Below are 17,708 nucleotides of genomic sequence, written 5' to 3'. Positions count from 1 at the left end.
TTATAAGAATCCCTTGTACAACTCCCCCTGCTGGCCGCATGTTACTGCATGTGCGCGACCATGGCTCCCCCTGCTGGCCCTTCGTGTCAATGCTTCTCAGTGTGTGCGCGTGTGACAGCTCTCAACCAGCAGTCACTGCCTCAGCGTCTGTACGCACTCGCCTAGCAATTGGCTGCTTCTGAATTCCCGCCCCATAGCTCCAGTCTGATTAGCTGCTCTCAGCCCCTCGCTCGGTGATTGGCTGGTCTCTCAGCCCCATGCTCGGTGATTGGCCGCTCGGTTCCCAGCGCTCTGTGATTGGCTGCTTTCTCAGCCCCTCGCTCGGTGATTGGCCGCTCCGTTCCCAGCGCTCTGTGATTGGCACGCTGTGCCCGCCATGGCCGGTCAGGGTGACGGCGCTGCCGGAGTCAGGATGTTCTCGCTGAAGAAATGGAACGCGGTGGCGATGTGGAGCTGGGACGTGGAGTGCGACACGTGCGCGATCTGCAGGGTGCAGGTCATGGGTGAGAGGGGTGCAGGTCATGGGTGAGAGGGGGGCAGGGACACGGGGGGGGGGGGGGAGAGGTGAGTGACACAGGACATGGAACGGGGGAGGGGGGGATACCACGGGCAGGGGAACAGAGGCGCGGGGAAAGCGACGGGAGAGAAGGGAGTGATAGGGGGAGCCCTGGATGTGTGGAAGGATAAGGGACGGTGAGGGGAGAGAGACCAGTAATGGGGAGACGAGGTGCAGGGGGTGTGTCTGTCTGTCTGTGTGTCTGTCTGTGTGTCTGTCTGTGTGTCTGTCTGTGTGTCTGTCTGTGTGTCTGTCTGTGTGTCTGTCTGTGTGTCTGTCTGTCTGTGTGTCTGTCTGTGTGTCTGTATATCTGTATATCTCAATGTCAAAATGGATTTGAAGAAAAGGTGACACATTGTGTGCATGTCATTTCCCAGAATCCCTTGCTGCAGTGGTAGCACTGTATGCTGGGTGATAATGGTGAAAGGCAGGGGTGCTGACCTGTCTAAGGCATGGGAAATGGTGCAGGGAAGAGCGCTGGCCAGTGCTGATGCTCATGCTCTCCTGCTCAAGCAGGAGCTTTTTCGTGTCCCTGCATGAGCGTCAGCCGGGTGGGAGGCGGGGCTTGCGCGCCACGTCACGGCGCCGACGTCTCGGACTGCCATTGGCTTCTGGCAGTCACGTGACCGGCCCTGCGCTTCCCTTAGCGGGATAACTAAAATTGGGTTGTCGGCTGAAATTCCACACGCCTCCGCACTCCTGCGGAAGCGCCGTCTAAAGCCGTGCTGATAGGGATAATGTTTCCCCTCAGCGCGGCTCAGCACGGTCTTTTTGACCATGTCCGAGGCCTAAGGCTGTGTCCATAGAAGCACCGACAGCGCTCCTCCGTGTTGACGCAGAGGCTCGCCTGCTCAATCAGGAGCGATTACATGGACTAGCAGGCGAGCCAGCGTGCGCGATCGAAGGCGGGCACTGACGTCACTGGGTCAATAGCCCGTGAAGCGTCGTCGTCACGCTGCTTTGCTCCGATTGGGTGTTTCAGCCGACAGCGCGCTCGGCAACAATTTCAGCTGACGGCTGAAAATCCCAGCACTTCAGCGCGCATGCGGACGCTCGTCGAAGCCCCTTCTAGAGACATCCTCATTGAGGATGACGGGGCTCATTGCGGTGCGTCCGCACTGCTCAGCGCTGTCGGTGCTTCTATGGACTCAGCCTAAGGCCTTGGACATGGTAAAAAAAATACCGTGCTGAGCCAGCACCCTTACCTCCTGCATCTGGTATGTGTGTGGCTTTAGCAGGCGCGTGCGGAGGCGTGCTGAATTGCAGCCGACAGATTCATTTTAGTTTTTGCGCTTACAGGAGCGGAGGGCCGGTCACGTGACCGCAAACAGCCAATGGGAACGAGGGACTAGCCCCGCCTCCCGCCACGCCTTCGTCTCGCCTCCCAAGCACACTCGCTGCCTCGCCTGACAGGACGCAAAAAAGCTCCTGCTTGATATATAGAAAATAGGACTATTGTAGTCCAAATGGTGCAACAGATATATTCACAGGTATTTTATAATAAGTCCCATATGCCACGGATATATATTCCTTAACCTTGAAATATAAGTGGAGTTATAGTGTTCCATTAAACTTGATATCCATAGTCAAGCATTTAATCTGTTCACAAAGTGTGACCGCCCTAGGGCTGCAAATGTATAGAGTGGGATTTATAGGGTATTAGGGGAACATAACACCAAAGGCTGAGACTTCCCTTTTCTCCTACCACACTCACAAAGTCACAGAACAGTATTGGTAAACGTAATCAAGGAACAATTTCAAATATAATAGTCCACTCACTTGCTTGATTGTAGAGTGCTGTACCTCAGTAAGGAATCCATGCAGGCGTGCCTCCAACTTGATTGCAGAGTATAAGTGAAGAGCCTCTAGAGAGGAGAGATGGAGCACAGCGCAGGGACAAAAAAGCAGGATCCACCACACCATAGGTTAAAACTAATTTATTGGTATATAGGGGGAGATACCATAAAACCGGCAATCACTACTCTGACGCGTTTCGGGCTGAGCATGTGGGGCTGAGGAGCGCGGCTGGTATTACCATGTTCGCGGCCTAAGGCAGAGTCCCCGCTGGCGCTGAGCACGCTCATGCTTGCACCGCGTGAGCGGGGACTTGCATATGTCTATATATGTAAGTAACAGCCGCAAGCGTCGCCCGCTCAGCGCCAGTGGGTACTCGGCCTAAGATGTGAATGTGCTCACAGTAATATTTCCATTTCATAAAAATATATATATTATACACACACACACACGTAATGTGCATGTATGACACTGTGTGTGTATATGTAATCTGCGTGTTTGGCGCTGTGTATTTAATGTGCGTGTATGACGGTGTGTGTGTATGTATGTATGTATGTATGTATGTAATGTAATGTGCGTGTATGGCGCCGTATGTGTGTGTGTGTATATATATATATATATATGTATGTATATATATATATATATATATATATATATATCTCTATCTTATACTATATTAGTGAAAGCACTGTATGTTTGCCTGCCTGCCTGCCTGCCTGCCTGGATGTCCGGTGTCCCTAGGGGAAATCTCATTGGTCCCTTGGCCCGCCCGCCCCCGCACACCTCTCATTGGCCTGAGGCGGAGTGACGGGCCAAAGGACACACAGGGACACACACACACACAGGGGGACAGACACAGACACAGACACACACTCACACACTCACACACTCACACACACGGACACACGGACACATGGACACACACACACAGTGACACACACACACACACACACACACACACACACACACACACACACGGACACACAGGGACACAGGGACACACACAGTGACAGACACACACACAGTGACAGACACACACACAGTGACACACACACACAGTGACACACACACACACACACACACACACACACACACTGTTACATACATTAGCGGGGCTCACAGTGTTAGCAGCACCCGCGCGCACCTCCTCCTCTCCCCGTGTCTCCCGCGCTTTCGCCCTGCCCCCCCCTCCCCCGGCGCCGCTACAGTCAGCGGGACACACACACTATTATTACCCCTTCAGCGCCCCCCCCCCCACCCAGTGTCAGCGGCCGTGCGAGACCCCCCCTCTATATCTCCCACCTCTCCCCCCCCCCCCCACACATATACATGCCCCCCCCTCCCCGGCGCTACAACTCACCCCTCCCCGGCGGGGGAACAGCCAGTGGCCAGGCAGGCTGCCTCGCGGCGCCGAGTGCCCAAGATGGCGGCGCCCGGGACACAGCGGGGGAGCGGCCACAACACGCTGCCTCCCGCCTCAGATCCACGTGGGACCTGCCGGATGGGTGAGTGAGCGGCCTTCACCTCCCCTCCACCCCCCCTTCACCTCGCCTCCACCCCCCCCTCCCCTCCAGTGTCAGTGTCTCCCCGATACCCCCCCCCCCCCCCGGCGCCGCTACAGTCAGCGGGGGAGCGAGCGAGCGCCCGGGACACAGCGGGAGAGCGGCCACAACACGCTGCCTCCCGCCTCAGATCCACGTGGGACCTGCCGGACGGGTGAGTGAGCGGCCTTCACCTCCCCTCACCCCCCATCACCTCCCCTCACCCCCTTTCACCTCCCCTCACTCCACTTCTCCCTTCCACCCCCCTTCACCTCCCCTCCACCCCCCCCTTCACCTCCCCTCCACCCCCCCCCCCTTCACCTCCCTTCCCCCCCCCTTCACCTCCCTTCCACTCCCCTTCACCTCCCTTCCACTCCCCCCCCTTCACCTCCCCTCCACCCCCCCTTCACCTCCCCTCCACCCCCCTTCACCTCCACCCCCCTTCACCTCCCCTCCACTCCCCCCTTCACCTCCCCTCCACCCCCCCCCTTCACCTCCCCTCCACCCCCCCTTCCCACCGCCTCCCCCCCCTTCCCACCGCCTCCCCCCCCTTCCCACCGCCTCCCCCCCCCCCTTCCCACCGCCTCCCCCCCCCCTTCCCACCGCCTCCCCCCCCCCTTCCCACCGCCTCCCCCCCTTCCCACCGCCTCCCCCCCTTCCCACCGCCTCCCCCCCCCTTCCCTCCACCTCACAGACAGCACTCACAACCCACGCACCACCCGCCGCCTCACACCCTAGCAGGACCCCCACTCGCACACAGCACTCACAACCCACGCGCCACCCGCCGCCTCACACCCTAGCAGGACACACGACTCAGATTTTTACATCACTTATGCCACCAAAATATACATTGTACTGTGGTGTGGTTACAATAAACCATTTTTATACAACATCGTATTACATTTTCTTCCATCTTTCTTTTCAATATTATTATCCAACCTTTACAACAAATACTCACCTATTGTTCCACAATTTATAAATAATACTACCTATTACGCATTTACATCCCGGGCAACGCCGGGTCTCTCAGCTAGTATATATATATATATATATATATATATATATATATATATATATATATATATATATATATATATATATATATATATATATATATATATACATATATACATATACATATACATATACATATACATATACATATACATATACATATACATATACATATACATATACATATACATATATATATATATATATATATATATATATATACATAGTGCGTATATAGCTGTGTATATGTGAAGGAAGTAGAGTTTGACACAGACGTTTCTCAAAGTACATTTAGTTTAATAGTACAGCACGCAATTATGATAGTGCCAGTTATTATAGTGCTGTGTTGCCTCAGTGTGATAAGAGCAAACACACTACTTAGACACATAATTTGTATATACTTGTAAATAAACATTCTCCTTATTTCATTCTCCCATCATACTGCAGATGTGTATTTCCCAGCCCTGGCTTTATCTTATGTGATCCGTTTCCCATACACTCTTTATCTTCTGCATTCCTTTGGGATACCGTGTATAAGGAGGATTCTTCTTTCCATTGTGCAGTGTTCACAGCCAGTAGCTAAATCATGTATTTATTGTCTAAGGAGGTACAGTTGATCTGGAGATATATTTCCCTTCTGTCTGTTTCTCACAGCCTGACCTCTGCCGTCTGCCATGGTCTAACTTTATAGTTAACATTAAAGCAGCAATATTACATTCCCCCCCCTTTTTTGTACATGTAAAGCGTGTGGCATTGTACAGTTCTACATTGTTACCTAAGCTGGCAATCGTTTGGTGCAACTGTTCTAAATCTGTCAAAATTCTGAATATGGGCCTAACATAATGGCCGCCTTTTCAGTTTCAATCAATCCTTCAGCCAGTATAACTCAGGAGCTACAATGTATCCTGATATTACTAAGGTAACATTATCTATTGTTACAGTTTACAGCTCAAACTCCTGGGAACATTGGCAAGAAATGATCACAAACATACACGTGTTGGCAAATATCTGCACTCCTGGGGAGGTGGGTTAAAACCTGCTATAGAAATCAAAGGATGCTTTAAAACTCATGAAAAATGACATTGAGTTGAATTAAAAATAAATACAGTAAGTGTTATCTAATACTACAGAACTGATTAAAAAAAAAAAAAATCACATCTTGCTTTTTTAACCCCTTTTGTGCAAGAATGTAACACACCAGGTCATACTCAGTCTATGTTATGGGGGTCCAACTGTGTGTGTGTGTGTGTGTGTGTGTGTGTGTGTGTGTGTGTGTGTTATTAATGTATGGCTTTGCGTGTGTGTGTGTATATATGTAATGTGCATGTGTGTATATATGGGTGTCTGTGTATAGATGTATTGTGGCGGATGTCTATAGATGTAATCTGTGTGTGTTTGTCGGTATATATGTTGTTTTTGTATGGCTGTGCATGTCTGAACATATGTAAGGTATGCGTGTCTGGGTATAGACGTAATGTATATGTAGATGACAGGCGGTACGTGTGTGTTATTAATCAGTGCGTTTATTTGTAGACGCCTGCCTGCGGTGCCAAGCTGAAAACAAGCAGGAGGATTGTGTAGGTGCGTTACTCACTGCGGTCAGATACACACTGGGACACATTGTATACCACGGTCATTAATACACTTTGGTGCTAGGAGGAATGACCCGTTAAGACGGCAGTGCTGTTTAATCTGCTGCTTTTTTTGTTGTGCGAACAGCCCCGTTGTTATTTTTAAACATATTTAGGGCCCATCTAAATCCTGCAGCGCTTGATAAGCTACTCTACAAAGCCGAAAATTCCAACATTTGTCCAGTAACAAGGGGCGCATGCACACGCTCGCATAGGTACGCATGTGCTGACGGCACTTGTTCTCGCACATGCCCTCGCGTGTGAGCCCTGTTAATCTGAATGCTGATTACTGTAGCTGTGTACCCTAAGGTCTGTAATAAAGTACGTGCTGGTGTGGGGGCGCTGTGCGTGCACGTGGCGCGCACATTTAGTTTGTATGTTGCCAGTGGTGACGTGCACGGTTAGGGGGTGAGGCTGACGTCACAGCTGTATCAACGTCAGCCTCACACAGTCGATTATCATTGACGCGCGTGCGCTATATTACAGACCTAAGGCTGCGTCCATAGTAGCTTGCGCCGAAAACAAACACTAGGACGCCAATGCATTTGCGTATAGTGCGCGTGCACATGCACTACGGGGAGACCGGCGCTTCGCGCTACAAACAAGTTTGTATTTCCCGCATGACGGCCGGGTCACGTGAGCGGTTTGCCCAATGAGGGCAAACCAGCTCAGTGACGTCAAGGCCGCCCCTCCCTGTCGCCTCTGCCTGCAGGACAGGAAATCTCTCCTGCTGCAGGTGAGCGTGCAGTGCGCCGAGGAGCATGCAAGTGGGCGCTTCCACTAGAGCCAAGGCTCTAGTTACCGCGCACGCGACAGGGCGCATGGCGTCACGCACCTGTCGCCCGAGTGTGTGCTTTCTAGGATTGGGGCATGGCGGTCGGGTCACCAGGCTGGTTCACCCTCATTGGTTGAACCGCTCAAGTGACACGGCCGTCGCGCAAAAATACGAATTCTTTTTGTCGGCTCAAAATTCTGGCGCACGGTCGGTCTTCATCGCGCTCGCACTATGGCCGCCCTCATTGATGTGAATGCCTTTGTTCGCGCCGTCGCGCTCACTATGGCCACAGCCTAACATTGCCTTCTCTGCTCTGTTTCAGTGGTGTGGGGGGAATGTAATCATTCATTCCACAACTGCTGCATGTCCCTGTGGGTGAAGCAGAACAATCGTTGCCCCCTTTGCCAGCAGGACTGGGTGGTACAGAGAATTGGCAAATAAACAACACGGGGGACCATCTGAACATCGCCCCATCGTCCTAGAGAATACCTTTCCCCCCTCTGGAGCGGGGTCTTGTGAATTGTTCTGGATTTGTTAAACACTCGGCTCCTGTCTGTGCAAACAGTGGCCCGATGTTCAGTGCCAGCTACGTGTTTGCATGAGTTGTGCGCACATGAGTTACCCCTTCTTATAGCTCCGTGGGAATGGCTTGTATTGTTTTGGGAGGGGAATCGCTGATGGCTACCTGAGTTATCGCTGCCCTAATTCCCTGTGGTCTTCTCTCTGGTGGGTTGTCGTGGCTGTGTTCCCATTTTCACGGCTGCAGTAGTCTGCAGGGCAATCTGTGGCAGGCGACCTCCAGTAGCGCAGGGGTGTAAGAGATGTCATTATTTGGGAAAGTGGGAGTTTTTTTCTCTCTGTACACCTGAAGCCAGTGACGATTCAGTCTACATGCGTTTTCTCTTTTCTTCTTTGAATATGGAATAATAAAAAAAAGAATTAATGTACTACAAGGTGTGTGTGTGTTCGTTCAGAACGAACAGATGTTAAAAAATATATATAATTATAGTCCAAACAAAAAACAATGTTTCGGGCAACAAAGTAAGAGAATGCCCTGAGGTTCCTTAGTGGGCTGAAACGTTTTTTGTTTGAACTACAATTCTATTTTTGAACATTTGGTCTGCAGGGTTGTCTTATCAAACTCTGGTTTGGGTGAAGTATTCTCCAGCGAGGGAGAATCAGCGCTCAATCGATGTTGTGTAAATAAAAATAAATCGGTACAAAATACCTATTTATTCCAAGTGGATGTACATGAGTAAAGTATTAAGATTGAAAAAAATATATATGCAAATATCAATTTTAGGTGAGATATATTATTTAAATCTGTCAGGAGTACAAAAATCACATGAAGAGTCCAGAAAGGATAGCGGAAGTCATGGGGAACGGGACTTCACGGAAGGAGACGTAGCGGCTTCTACTGGGCAAACCACAGCCAGAAAAGAGATCTGAAAAACAAAGCAAAGAGGCACAGGGTTATAAAACAAACAAAAAGTATTGCACACAAACGGTTGTGCATTGGTGTAAAACCTGGACATAGGTATAGGTGCTAAATCGTCCTCAGCAGCACACATCCGGCTGCGCTGACCGCAGCAATGTCCCATAGGAGCAGAACTACAGCGGTGAAGGACCACGTCAATTGAATCCAGTCGCACGCCTGAAATGTCACGAGCACTCCCAGCAGTGTTTTTGTGTTTGTCCGGTGGGGAGACGCCAGCGTGTGCAGACAATGCATAGAATCTGGGTTCTAAGGAGGGGATCAGAAAAGAGCGGGGTGCCGGGTATTTGAAGGGCTATGCAAGCCTGAGCTAATCTTGCAAACCTTCAGACAAACGTATTATTAGTACTCTTATCTTTGTATGTGCCAACATGTCCTGCAGCGCGGTACAATGTGGGAGGGAGGAACATAACGGCAATTTTTTTTTACCTGTGAAGGGAGTGTCAGCTCTTTGCTGTTATATGGGTATATAGTATCATCTTTGGCCCATGATGATCCACTGCTGGATGAAGGCCCCCCAAGGATCTTCCAGGTACTGCAGTTGCAAGTGTCCACGCTGCTCCATAAAAAATAATATATATACACATATATATACACAGACGTGGGAAGACTCGGGGGCGTAACTATGCTACTGCAAAACCCTGGAATGCAGGGGAGCCTGGGTGGCTGGCACTGGTTGGACCAAAACTGAGTCGGTCCGCCGGGACCTTTGGTTGCTGTTGGGCCATCACGCCAACCCCCCATCCCCACCTCAGGTGTCCCATGGAGGTGGGACCTGAGGCCTCGCCCCCATCAAACATTGCCTACCAGGCAAGGTAAAAGGGGAGGAATGAGAGAGTTGGAGAGAATGGGAGAGTTGGAGAGGGGGGAGCCTTAAAAATATTTTACAGGGGGGCCCAAAAATTGTAGTTACGTCCCGGGCAAGACTTAGGCTTTGTCCATAGTGCAGGATACGGAGCGACCTACATGGCTCATGCTGAAACAAACACTAAGACCTCAATTCATATGCGCATAGTGCGCACTCACATGTGCTACAGGGAGAGTGGCGCATCGTAATATAAAGTTTGTATTTGCAGCGCGACTCCAGGTTGCGAAGCGCGGAAGCTAGCGCGTTCTACTATGGACGCGGCCTAAAGCTTTCCGGCACTAGAGCAAACTGTGGTCATGTGGCTGCCCTGGCACCAGGGGCTTAACACTGTATGCAGTCGCATCTAAAAGCATGGGACCCCCAGCACAAGCGCAGCAGACACTGTCTCCGGACTGCGGCTTTTTTGACTGCGGTTCTGCGGACAGTAAGTCTTGATACACCTGTGTACACACGCACCAGATTTTCCTATGTGCACAAAAAAAGTGATATATTAAGAAGTGAACAATACAGTTATATGGAATGTGTACATGCTGTCAGCAAATGGAAGACAATATATCTCATAAAAACATAAGCTCAAACCAGTGACAAAAAGTGTCCCAGGTATAAAAAGTCCAAAAGCAAATTTGGAGGCTGTAGCAGTTTCCACAACTTCTAATGGAATAAACCTCATGCAAAGGATACCTGGGAACAAGAAGAGAGGAACACGGACCACATCGCGTAAAAAAAAGTGCCATTTATTAATACAGGTGAAACCACAAGAAGATTGGGCACACTCACAAGGCCAGTAAGAATGTGCACATTTTGAGAGATAAACCTCACAGTCAGCACCGCAGCAGCTATTCCTGGTCCTCTTGTTAGAGGGTGTTCTTTTCTCTGGATCACAGACGCTCACAGCGTCCTGCCGGGGGGTATAGCAGCAACGAACAGTCCGAGGCCGAAGTCACTCGCTGGCATCCACGAGGTAGCGCTCTGTGATGGAGATCTGCAGAGCTCACCAGCTCTCAATGGTGTGATGTATATTTTTTACTCTATATGCCACATGCTTAAGCACTTATTCCCATGACCTGTTATTTATATTATCTGTTATTTATTTGATTACCCCCCTGTATTACTACTGTGAAGCGCTATGTACATTAATGGCGCTATATAAATTAAGACATACAATATCTACAGAGAAAAAAGAAGCGCCAGCTCCATAGCATAATACTGTATGCAAATTTAATATAAGAGAGAGTAGGTCACAAGGACATGCACTCACATAGGGGATTAAAAAACACTCATTTGTAAACAGACGTCACCAGCTGGAGACCGGATCGAGTGAGGAATCACACGCACTGCAGTGCTGCACAGATCTGGGAGAGCCCTGGGAGGTGTGCAGCTACGATAACCGGGGTCCGCGGCAGGGATCCTCAATCTCCCCGATGCTACATGCAACTGCACATCTTGCGCGGGAACAGTGTCCATTCTATCTGAGCATGCCGTGTGGGGAGCAGGGGACGCCAATGCGGCAGAGTAACCATCGCTGGCATCGGGGAGATTGAGGATCCCTGCCGCGGACCCCGGTTATCGTAGCTGCACACCTCCCAGGGCTCTCCCAGATCTGTGCAGCACTGCAGTGCGTGTGATTCCTCACTCGATCCGGTCTCCAGCTGGTGACGTCTGTTTACAGCTTCTCGCAAATGAGTGTTTTTTAATCCCCTCTGTGAGTGCATGTCCTTGTGACCTAATCTCTCATATTCAATTTGTATACAGTATTATGCTATGGAGCTGGCGCTTCTTTTTTCTCTGTAGGTATTGTATTGTATGTCTTTATTTATATAGCGCCATTAATGTACATAGCGCTTCACAGTAGTAATACAGGAGGGTAATCAAATAAATAACAGATAATATAACTAACAGCTCATGGGAATAAGTGCTTCAGACATAAAAGTAACATTAAGGAAGAGGAGTCCCTGCTCCGAGGAGCTTACAATCTAATTGGTAGGTAGGGATAACGTACAGAGACAGTAAGAGGGAATTCTAGTAAGTGCGTCTGCAGGGGGCCAAGCTGTATGTATCATGTGTCTAGTATTATCCACAATGCTATTCATATGCTTCTTTAAGCAAGTATGTCTTAAGGTGGGTCTTAAAGGTGGATAGAGAGGGTGCTAGTCTGGTATTGAGGGGAAGGGCATTGCAGAGGTGCGGGGCAGTCAGCGAAAAAGGTTTAAGGCGGGAGAGGGCTTTAGATACAAAGGGGGTAGAAAGAAGACATCCTTGAGAAGAAAGCTAGAGTCGGGATGGTGCATAACGAGAAGTTAGGGCTGAGATGTAAGGAGGGGCAGAAGAGTGTAAACCTTTAAAAGTGAGGAGGAGAATTGAGTGTGAGATGCGGGATTTGATCGGAAGCCAGGAGAGGGATTTCAGGAGGGGAGACGCGGAGACAGATTTAGGAAAGAGCAGAGCGATTCTGGCAGCAGCGTTAAGGATAGGTTGTAAGGAAGATAGGTGAGAGGCAGGAAGGCCGGACAGCAGGAGGTTACAGTAATCAAGACGGGAGAGAATGAGGGTCCGAGTCAGAGTTTTAGCAGTCGAGCAACAGAGGAACGGGCGTATCTTTGTGATATTACGGAGGAAAAAGCAACAGGTTTTAGAAACGTTTTGAATATGAGAGGAGAATGTGAGAGAGAAGTCAAGTGCGACCCCTAAGCAGCGAGCTTGGGTTACCGGGTGAATGATCGTAGTTCCAACAGTAATGTGGAAGGAGGTAGTAGGGCCAGGTTTGGGAGGAAGTATGAGGAGCTCTGTTTTTGCCATGTTGAGTTTAAGGCGGCGGAGGGCCATCCAGGATGATATAGCAGAGAGACATTCAGAAACTTTGGTCTGTACAGCAGGTGTAAGGTCGGGGGTTGAAAAGTAAATTTGTGTGTCGTCAGCATAGAGGTGATATTTAAACCAAATAGATGTTATTAGGTCACCTAGAGAGAGTGTGTACAGAGAATAGAGAAGAGGTCCCAGGACAGACCCCTGGGGTACCCCCACAGAGAGATCAATAGAGGAGGAGCAGGTGTTAGCAGAAGAGACACTGAAAGTACGATGGGAGAGGTAAGAGGAGATCCAGGATAGAGCTTTGTTCCGAATACCAAGAGTATGGAGGATGTGAAGGAGAAGAGGGTGGTCCACGGTGTCAAATGCTGCAGAGAGGTCGAGTAGTATGAGCAGAGTGTAATGACCTTTGTCTTTGGCAGCATGGAGGTCGTCAGTTATTTTAGTGAGGGCAGTTTCCGTGGAGTGAGCAGTGCGGAAGCCAGGTTGTAGAGGGTTTAGGAGAGAATAGGTGTTGAGAAAATGGAGCAAGCGAGAGAATACAAGACGTTCAAGGAGTTAAGAGGCAAAAGGCAAGAGGGAGACAGGTCGATAGCTAGAAAGACAGGTAGGGTCAAGCTTGCTGTTTTTGAGTAATGATATAACTGTTGCATGTTTGAAGGAGGATGGAAAGGTTCCAGAGCAGAGGGAGGAGTTAAAAATGTGTGTGTGCGTAGGGATTATACTAGGACCAAGAGGTTTTAGGAGATGGGAGGGAATGGGGTCAAGAGAGCAAGTGGTAGAGGGAGAAGAGGAGATCAACAATGACACATCCTCCTCTGAGACAGTGGAAAAAGAGTCAAGGAAGGCAGAAGCAGAGTTAGGAAGAGGTGTAGGATAGGAGGAAGAAACAGAGGGGATGTTCTGGCGTATAGATTCCACCTTTTCCTTAAAATAGTCAGCAAAGTCATAAGCTGAGATGGATGAAGAAGAGGCAGCTGAGGGTGGTTTGAGTAGAGAGTCAAAGACCGCGAAGAGTCGGTGTGGGTTAGGCCTCGGCCATGCTCCCTGCTGGCGCGCTGAGACGCAGGGAAAGCGGGTGCTTTCCCTGGCCTTGCGGTTGCTTACCGCACGCGCCGTCAGGGGGCGGGTGCGTCACTAGCCGGGGGCGGGCCAGTGACGTCACGGAGCTGGTTCGCCCTCATTGGGCGAACCGCTCACGTGACCGGCCTGTCGCGCCGGCAAGCGGGGGAATTTTAAATTCCCCTAAGACTTGCGCTTCCGCACGCTTGCGGAAGCGCAAGTGAGCCCCTACTAAAGCCGCTCTAATTGCGGCTGTAGGGGCTCAGTGCTGAGCGGGAGCGCGCATCAGCGCGCTTCCGCCAGCAAGCAAGGAACATGGCAGAGGCCTTAGACTTGTGCGTGATGATTAAAGAAGAAAAGTAGGCTTGTTTAGCTTGCGAAAGGGCAGAGTTGAAACAGGATAGCATAAATTTGTAGTGAAGGAAGTCTGCGAGAGTATGAGATTTCCTCCAGAGGCGTTCAGAGGAACAAGTGGGGGAACGCAGCATGCGCGTGTGGGGATTTAGCCAGGGTCTGGGGTTAGGAGGATGACAGAGAGAAAGCGGGGCATGTAGATCAAGAGAGGAGGATAAGGCAGAGTTGTAGTTCCTGACCAGGTTGTCAGGGTCTGTAGCAGAGCTGAGAGAGGAGAGGGAGGAGCGTAAAGTGGACTCAAAGTCTGGTAGGTTAATAGAGCGCAGGTTTCTGCAGAACCGAGGGGTAGATGGAGGTGGAGAAGGGGAGAAGCGAGATAGAGAGAATGAGATGAGGTGATGGTCAGAGAGAGGAAATGGAGAAATCGGAGAGAGAAAAGTTTTTAGTGAAAACCAGGTCTTGGTAGTGGCCATCCTTGTGGGTGCTGGCTGCAGTCCACTGTTGAAGGCCAAAAGAAGAGGTTAGAGAGAGAAAGCGGGAAGCCCAAGGGAGAGAGGGGTCATCAATGTGGCATTTGAAGTCCCCAAGGAGAAGAACAGGGGAGTCTGAGGAGAGAAAGAAAGAGAGCCAGGATTCAAAGTGAGAGAGAAAGGCAGAAGGGGAATGAGTAGAGATAGGTGGACGATAGATGACCGCCACATGGGCAGGGAGAGAAGATCTGGACAGTGTGAGCCTCAAAGGAGGGAAAAGCAAGAGAGGGAGGAATAGGAAGGGTACGGTAGCAGCAGATAGAGGAGAGCAGGAGCCCCACGCCTTCACCCCTGCCATCAGGGCGCAGAGTGTGGGAAAAAGAAAGGCCACCATGTGATCAGGCTAGATCACCTAGAAGCTAAAGCCTACTCCATAAAACTGTTTTCCGGAACTGGACTTCTAAAATTATATATTCACTGGGACTGGTTTGAACACTTATCTTTATATCGTTGTTTACATCATAGTACTTTTCTTATTTACATTATCTATGCCACTTTCTGCACTGTACAAACACAAGTACACAAACCAGAACCCTTAATTTTTATTTATCACAAGCAAAGAACACATGTCCCATCAAATTGAATGTCCATAGAACATAAATACCGTTCTTGTACGGGTCACGTTGAAATGTCTTCTAATATCTCCCGGTGATGGCCCGTCAGGAATGCCCGGTTAGGATCTGCATCTCGGGAACGCTTAGTTTTTCACACATGGCTTCTCCATTTTGGCTTTATTTTTGTTAAATAAATCATGACACGGTGTAATATGTCATGTGTTGTTCATCTGAGGTTGTATTTACCTAATTTTAAGGCCTGCTGAGGAAGAGATGATTGTTATTATGTCCTGATATGTAAAACCATATAATTCAAAGAGGGTGTACTTTCTTTTTCACATGACTGTGTGTATATACACACACACACACATACACACACACACACACACACACACACACACACACACACACACACACACACACACACCCTGCAGCCCGTTTTTCACACACACACACACACACACACACACACCCCCTGCAGCCCGTTTTTCACACACACACACACACACCCTGCAGCCCGTTTTACACACACACACACACACACACACACACACACACACACACACACACACACACACACACACACACACACACACACACACACACACACACACACACACACACACACACACACACACACACACACACACACACACACACACACCAGCCTTTTTCTAGAGGTCAACAAGGAACAGCATATAATGATTATGAAATGAAGGCTGCTGGCACAGTGACTGGGAGAAAAGGGGGCTCTGTGTATTTTTTGGTAAATCTTATACTATATTAGTGAAAGCACTGTATGTTTGCCTGCCTGCCTGCATGCATGCCTGCCTGCTGGATGTCCGGTGTCCCTAGCGGCAATCTCATTGGTCCCTTGGCCCGCCCGCCCCCGCACACCTCTCATTGGCCTCACACACTCACACCACCCCCTTGGCCCGCCCCCCACACCTCTCATTGGCCTGAGGCGGAGTGACGGGCCAAAGGTCCAAAAAAATAAATCACACACACACACACACACACACACACACACACACACACACCTCTCCCCTCTCCAAATCACCTCTTCCCCCTCCCCAGCGGCATCACCTCTTCCCCCTCCCCAGCGGCATCACCTCTTCCCCCTCCCCAGCGGCATCACCTCTTCCCCCTCCCCAGCGGCATCACCTCTCCCCCCTCCCCAGCGGCATCACCTCTCCCCGCTCCAAATCACCTCTCCCCGCTCCAAATCACCTCTCCCCGCTCCAAATCACCTCTCCCCGCTCCAAATCACCTCTCCCCCCTCCCCGCTCCAAATCACCTCTCCCCCCTCCCCGCTCCAAATCACCTCGCTTCCCGCAGCTGCCACGCGGCGCGTAAGATGGCGGACCCCCTTCCTCCCTCGCGGCGCCGAGTCAGACGGTGGCGGCGCCCGGAAGTACAGGTAGGTGTCGCTCCCCACCTCCGGCGCCAAACGGAACTAAAGAAAGGGCGCATCAACTGAGGTAGGTGTGTGTGTGTGTGTGTGTGTGTGTGTGTGTGTGTGTGTGTGTGTGTGTGTGTGTGTGTGTGTGTGTGTGTGTGTGTGTCACTGTCCACTGTCCACTGCCCCCCCCTCCTATCCACTGCCCCCCCCTCCTGTCCACTGCCCCCCCCTCCTGTCCACTGCCCCCCCCTCCTGTCCACTGCGTCCCCCCTCCTGTCCACTGCGTCCCCCCTCCTGTCCCCCCTCCTGTCCACTGCCCCCCCCTCCTGTCCACTGCCCCCCCCCTCCTGTCCACTGCCCCCCCTCCTGTCCACTGCCCCCCCTCCTGTCCACTGCCCCCCCCTCCTGTCCACTGCCCCCCCCTCCTGTCCACTGCCCCCCCCTCCTGTCCACTGCCCCCCCCTCCTGTCCACTGCCCCCCCCCTCCTGTCCACTGCCCCCCCTCCTGTCCACTGCCCCCCCCTCCTGTCCACTGCGTCCCCCCTCCTGTCCACTGCGTCCCCACTCCTGTCCCCCCTCCTGTCCACTGCCCCCCCCTCCTGTCCACTGCCCCCCCCCTCCTGTCCACTGCCCCCCCCTCCTGTCCACTGCCCCCCCCTCCTGTCCACTGCCCCCCCCCCTCCTGTCCACTGCCCCCCCCCTCCTGTCCACTGCCCCCCCCCTCCTGTCCACTGCCCCCCCCCTCCTACCCACTGCCCCCCCCCTCCTGTCCACTGCCCCCCCCTCCTGTCCACTGCCCCCCCCCCTCCTGTCCACTGCCCCCCCCCTCCTGTCCACTGCCCCCCCCTCCTGTCCACTGCCCCCCCCCTCCTGTCCACTGCCCCCCCCCTCCTGTCCACTGCCCCCCCCCCCTCCTGTCCACTGCCCCCCCCCCTCCTGTCCACTGCCCCCCCCCCCCTCCTGTCCACTGCCCCCCCCCCCTCCTGTCCACTGCCCCCCCCCCTCCTGTCCACTGCCCCCCCCCTCCTGTCCACTGCAGGAAATGCAGGGGGAGGAATCCATGCCTTTGAGGCGCCCCCCCCCTCCCTTTGACGCCCCCCCCCTCCCTTTGACGCCCCCCCCCCTCCCTTTGACGCCCCCCCCCTCCCTTTGACGCCCCCCCCCTCCCTTTGACGCCCCCCCCCTCCCTTTGACGCCCCCCCCCTCCCTTTGACGCCCCCCCCCTCCCTTTGACGCCCCCCCCCTCCCTTTGACGCCCCCCTCCCTCCCTTTGACGCCCCCCCCCTCTCCCTTTGACGCCCCCCCCTCTCCCTTTGACGCCCCCCCC

At 51.8% G+C, this 17,708-nt stretch overlaps 1 protein-coding gene across 1 annotated transcript; it reads left to right on the top strand.

Moving 5' to 3' along the window:
- Positions 1 to 336: 336 nt before the first annotated feature.
- On the top strand, positions 337 to 8,258 carry RNF7 (ring finger protein 7). The gene is made up of 3 exons (XM_075582904.1): positions 337 to 503; positions 6,439 to 6,486; positions 7,634 to 8,258. Exons 1-3 carry the CDS (start codon positions 377 to 379, stop codon positions 7,750 to 7,752), a joined length of 294 nt encoding a protein of 97 aa, XP_075439019.1. The 5' UTR covers positions 337 to 376; the 3' UTR covers positions 7,753 to 8,258.
- The last annotated feature ends 9,450 nt before the right edge of the window (positions 8,259 to 17,708 follow it).

This window comes from Ascaphus truei, unplaced genomic scaffold, assembly GCF_040206685.1.
Source record: "Ascaphus truei isolate aAscTru1 unplaced genomic scaffold, aAscTru1.hap1 HAP1_SCAFFOLD_2714, whole genome shotgun sequence".
Lineage (NCBI taxonomy): Eukaryota > Metazoa > Chordata > Amphibia > Anura > Ascaphidae > Ascaphus > Ascaphus truei.
This window is presented reverse-complemented; position numbering and strand designations above follow the sequence as displayed.

Excerpts from the sequence above, each read along its gene's own strand:
- RNF7 (XM_075582904.1), top strand. The coding sequence starts at position 377 with ATGGCCGGTCAGGGTGACGGCGCTGCCGGAGTCAGGATGTTCTCGCTG. Across the intron at positions 504-6,438 it reads CTGCAGGGTGCAGGTCATGG|ACGCCTGCCTGCGGTGCCAA; the intron begins GTGAGAGGGGTG and ends GTTTATTTGTAG. Across the intron at positions 6,487-7,633 it reads CAAGCAGGAGGATTGTGTAG|TGGTGTGGGGGGAATGTAAT; the intron begins GTGCGTTACTCA and ends GCTCTGTTTCAG.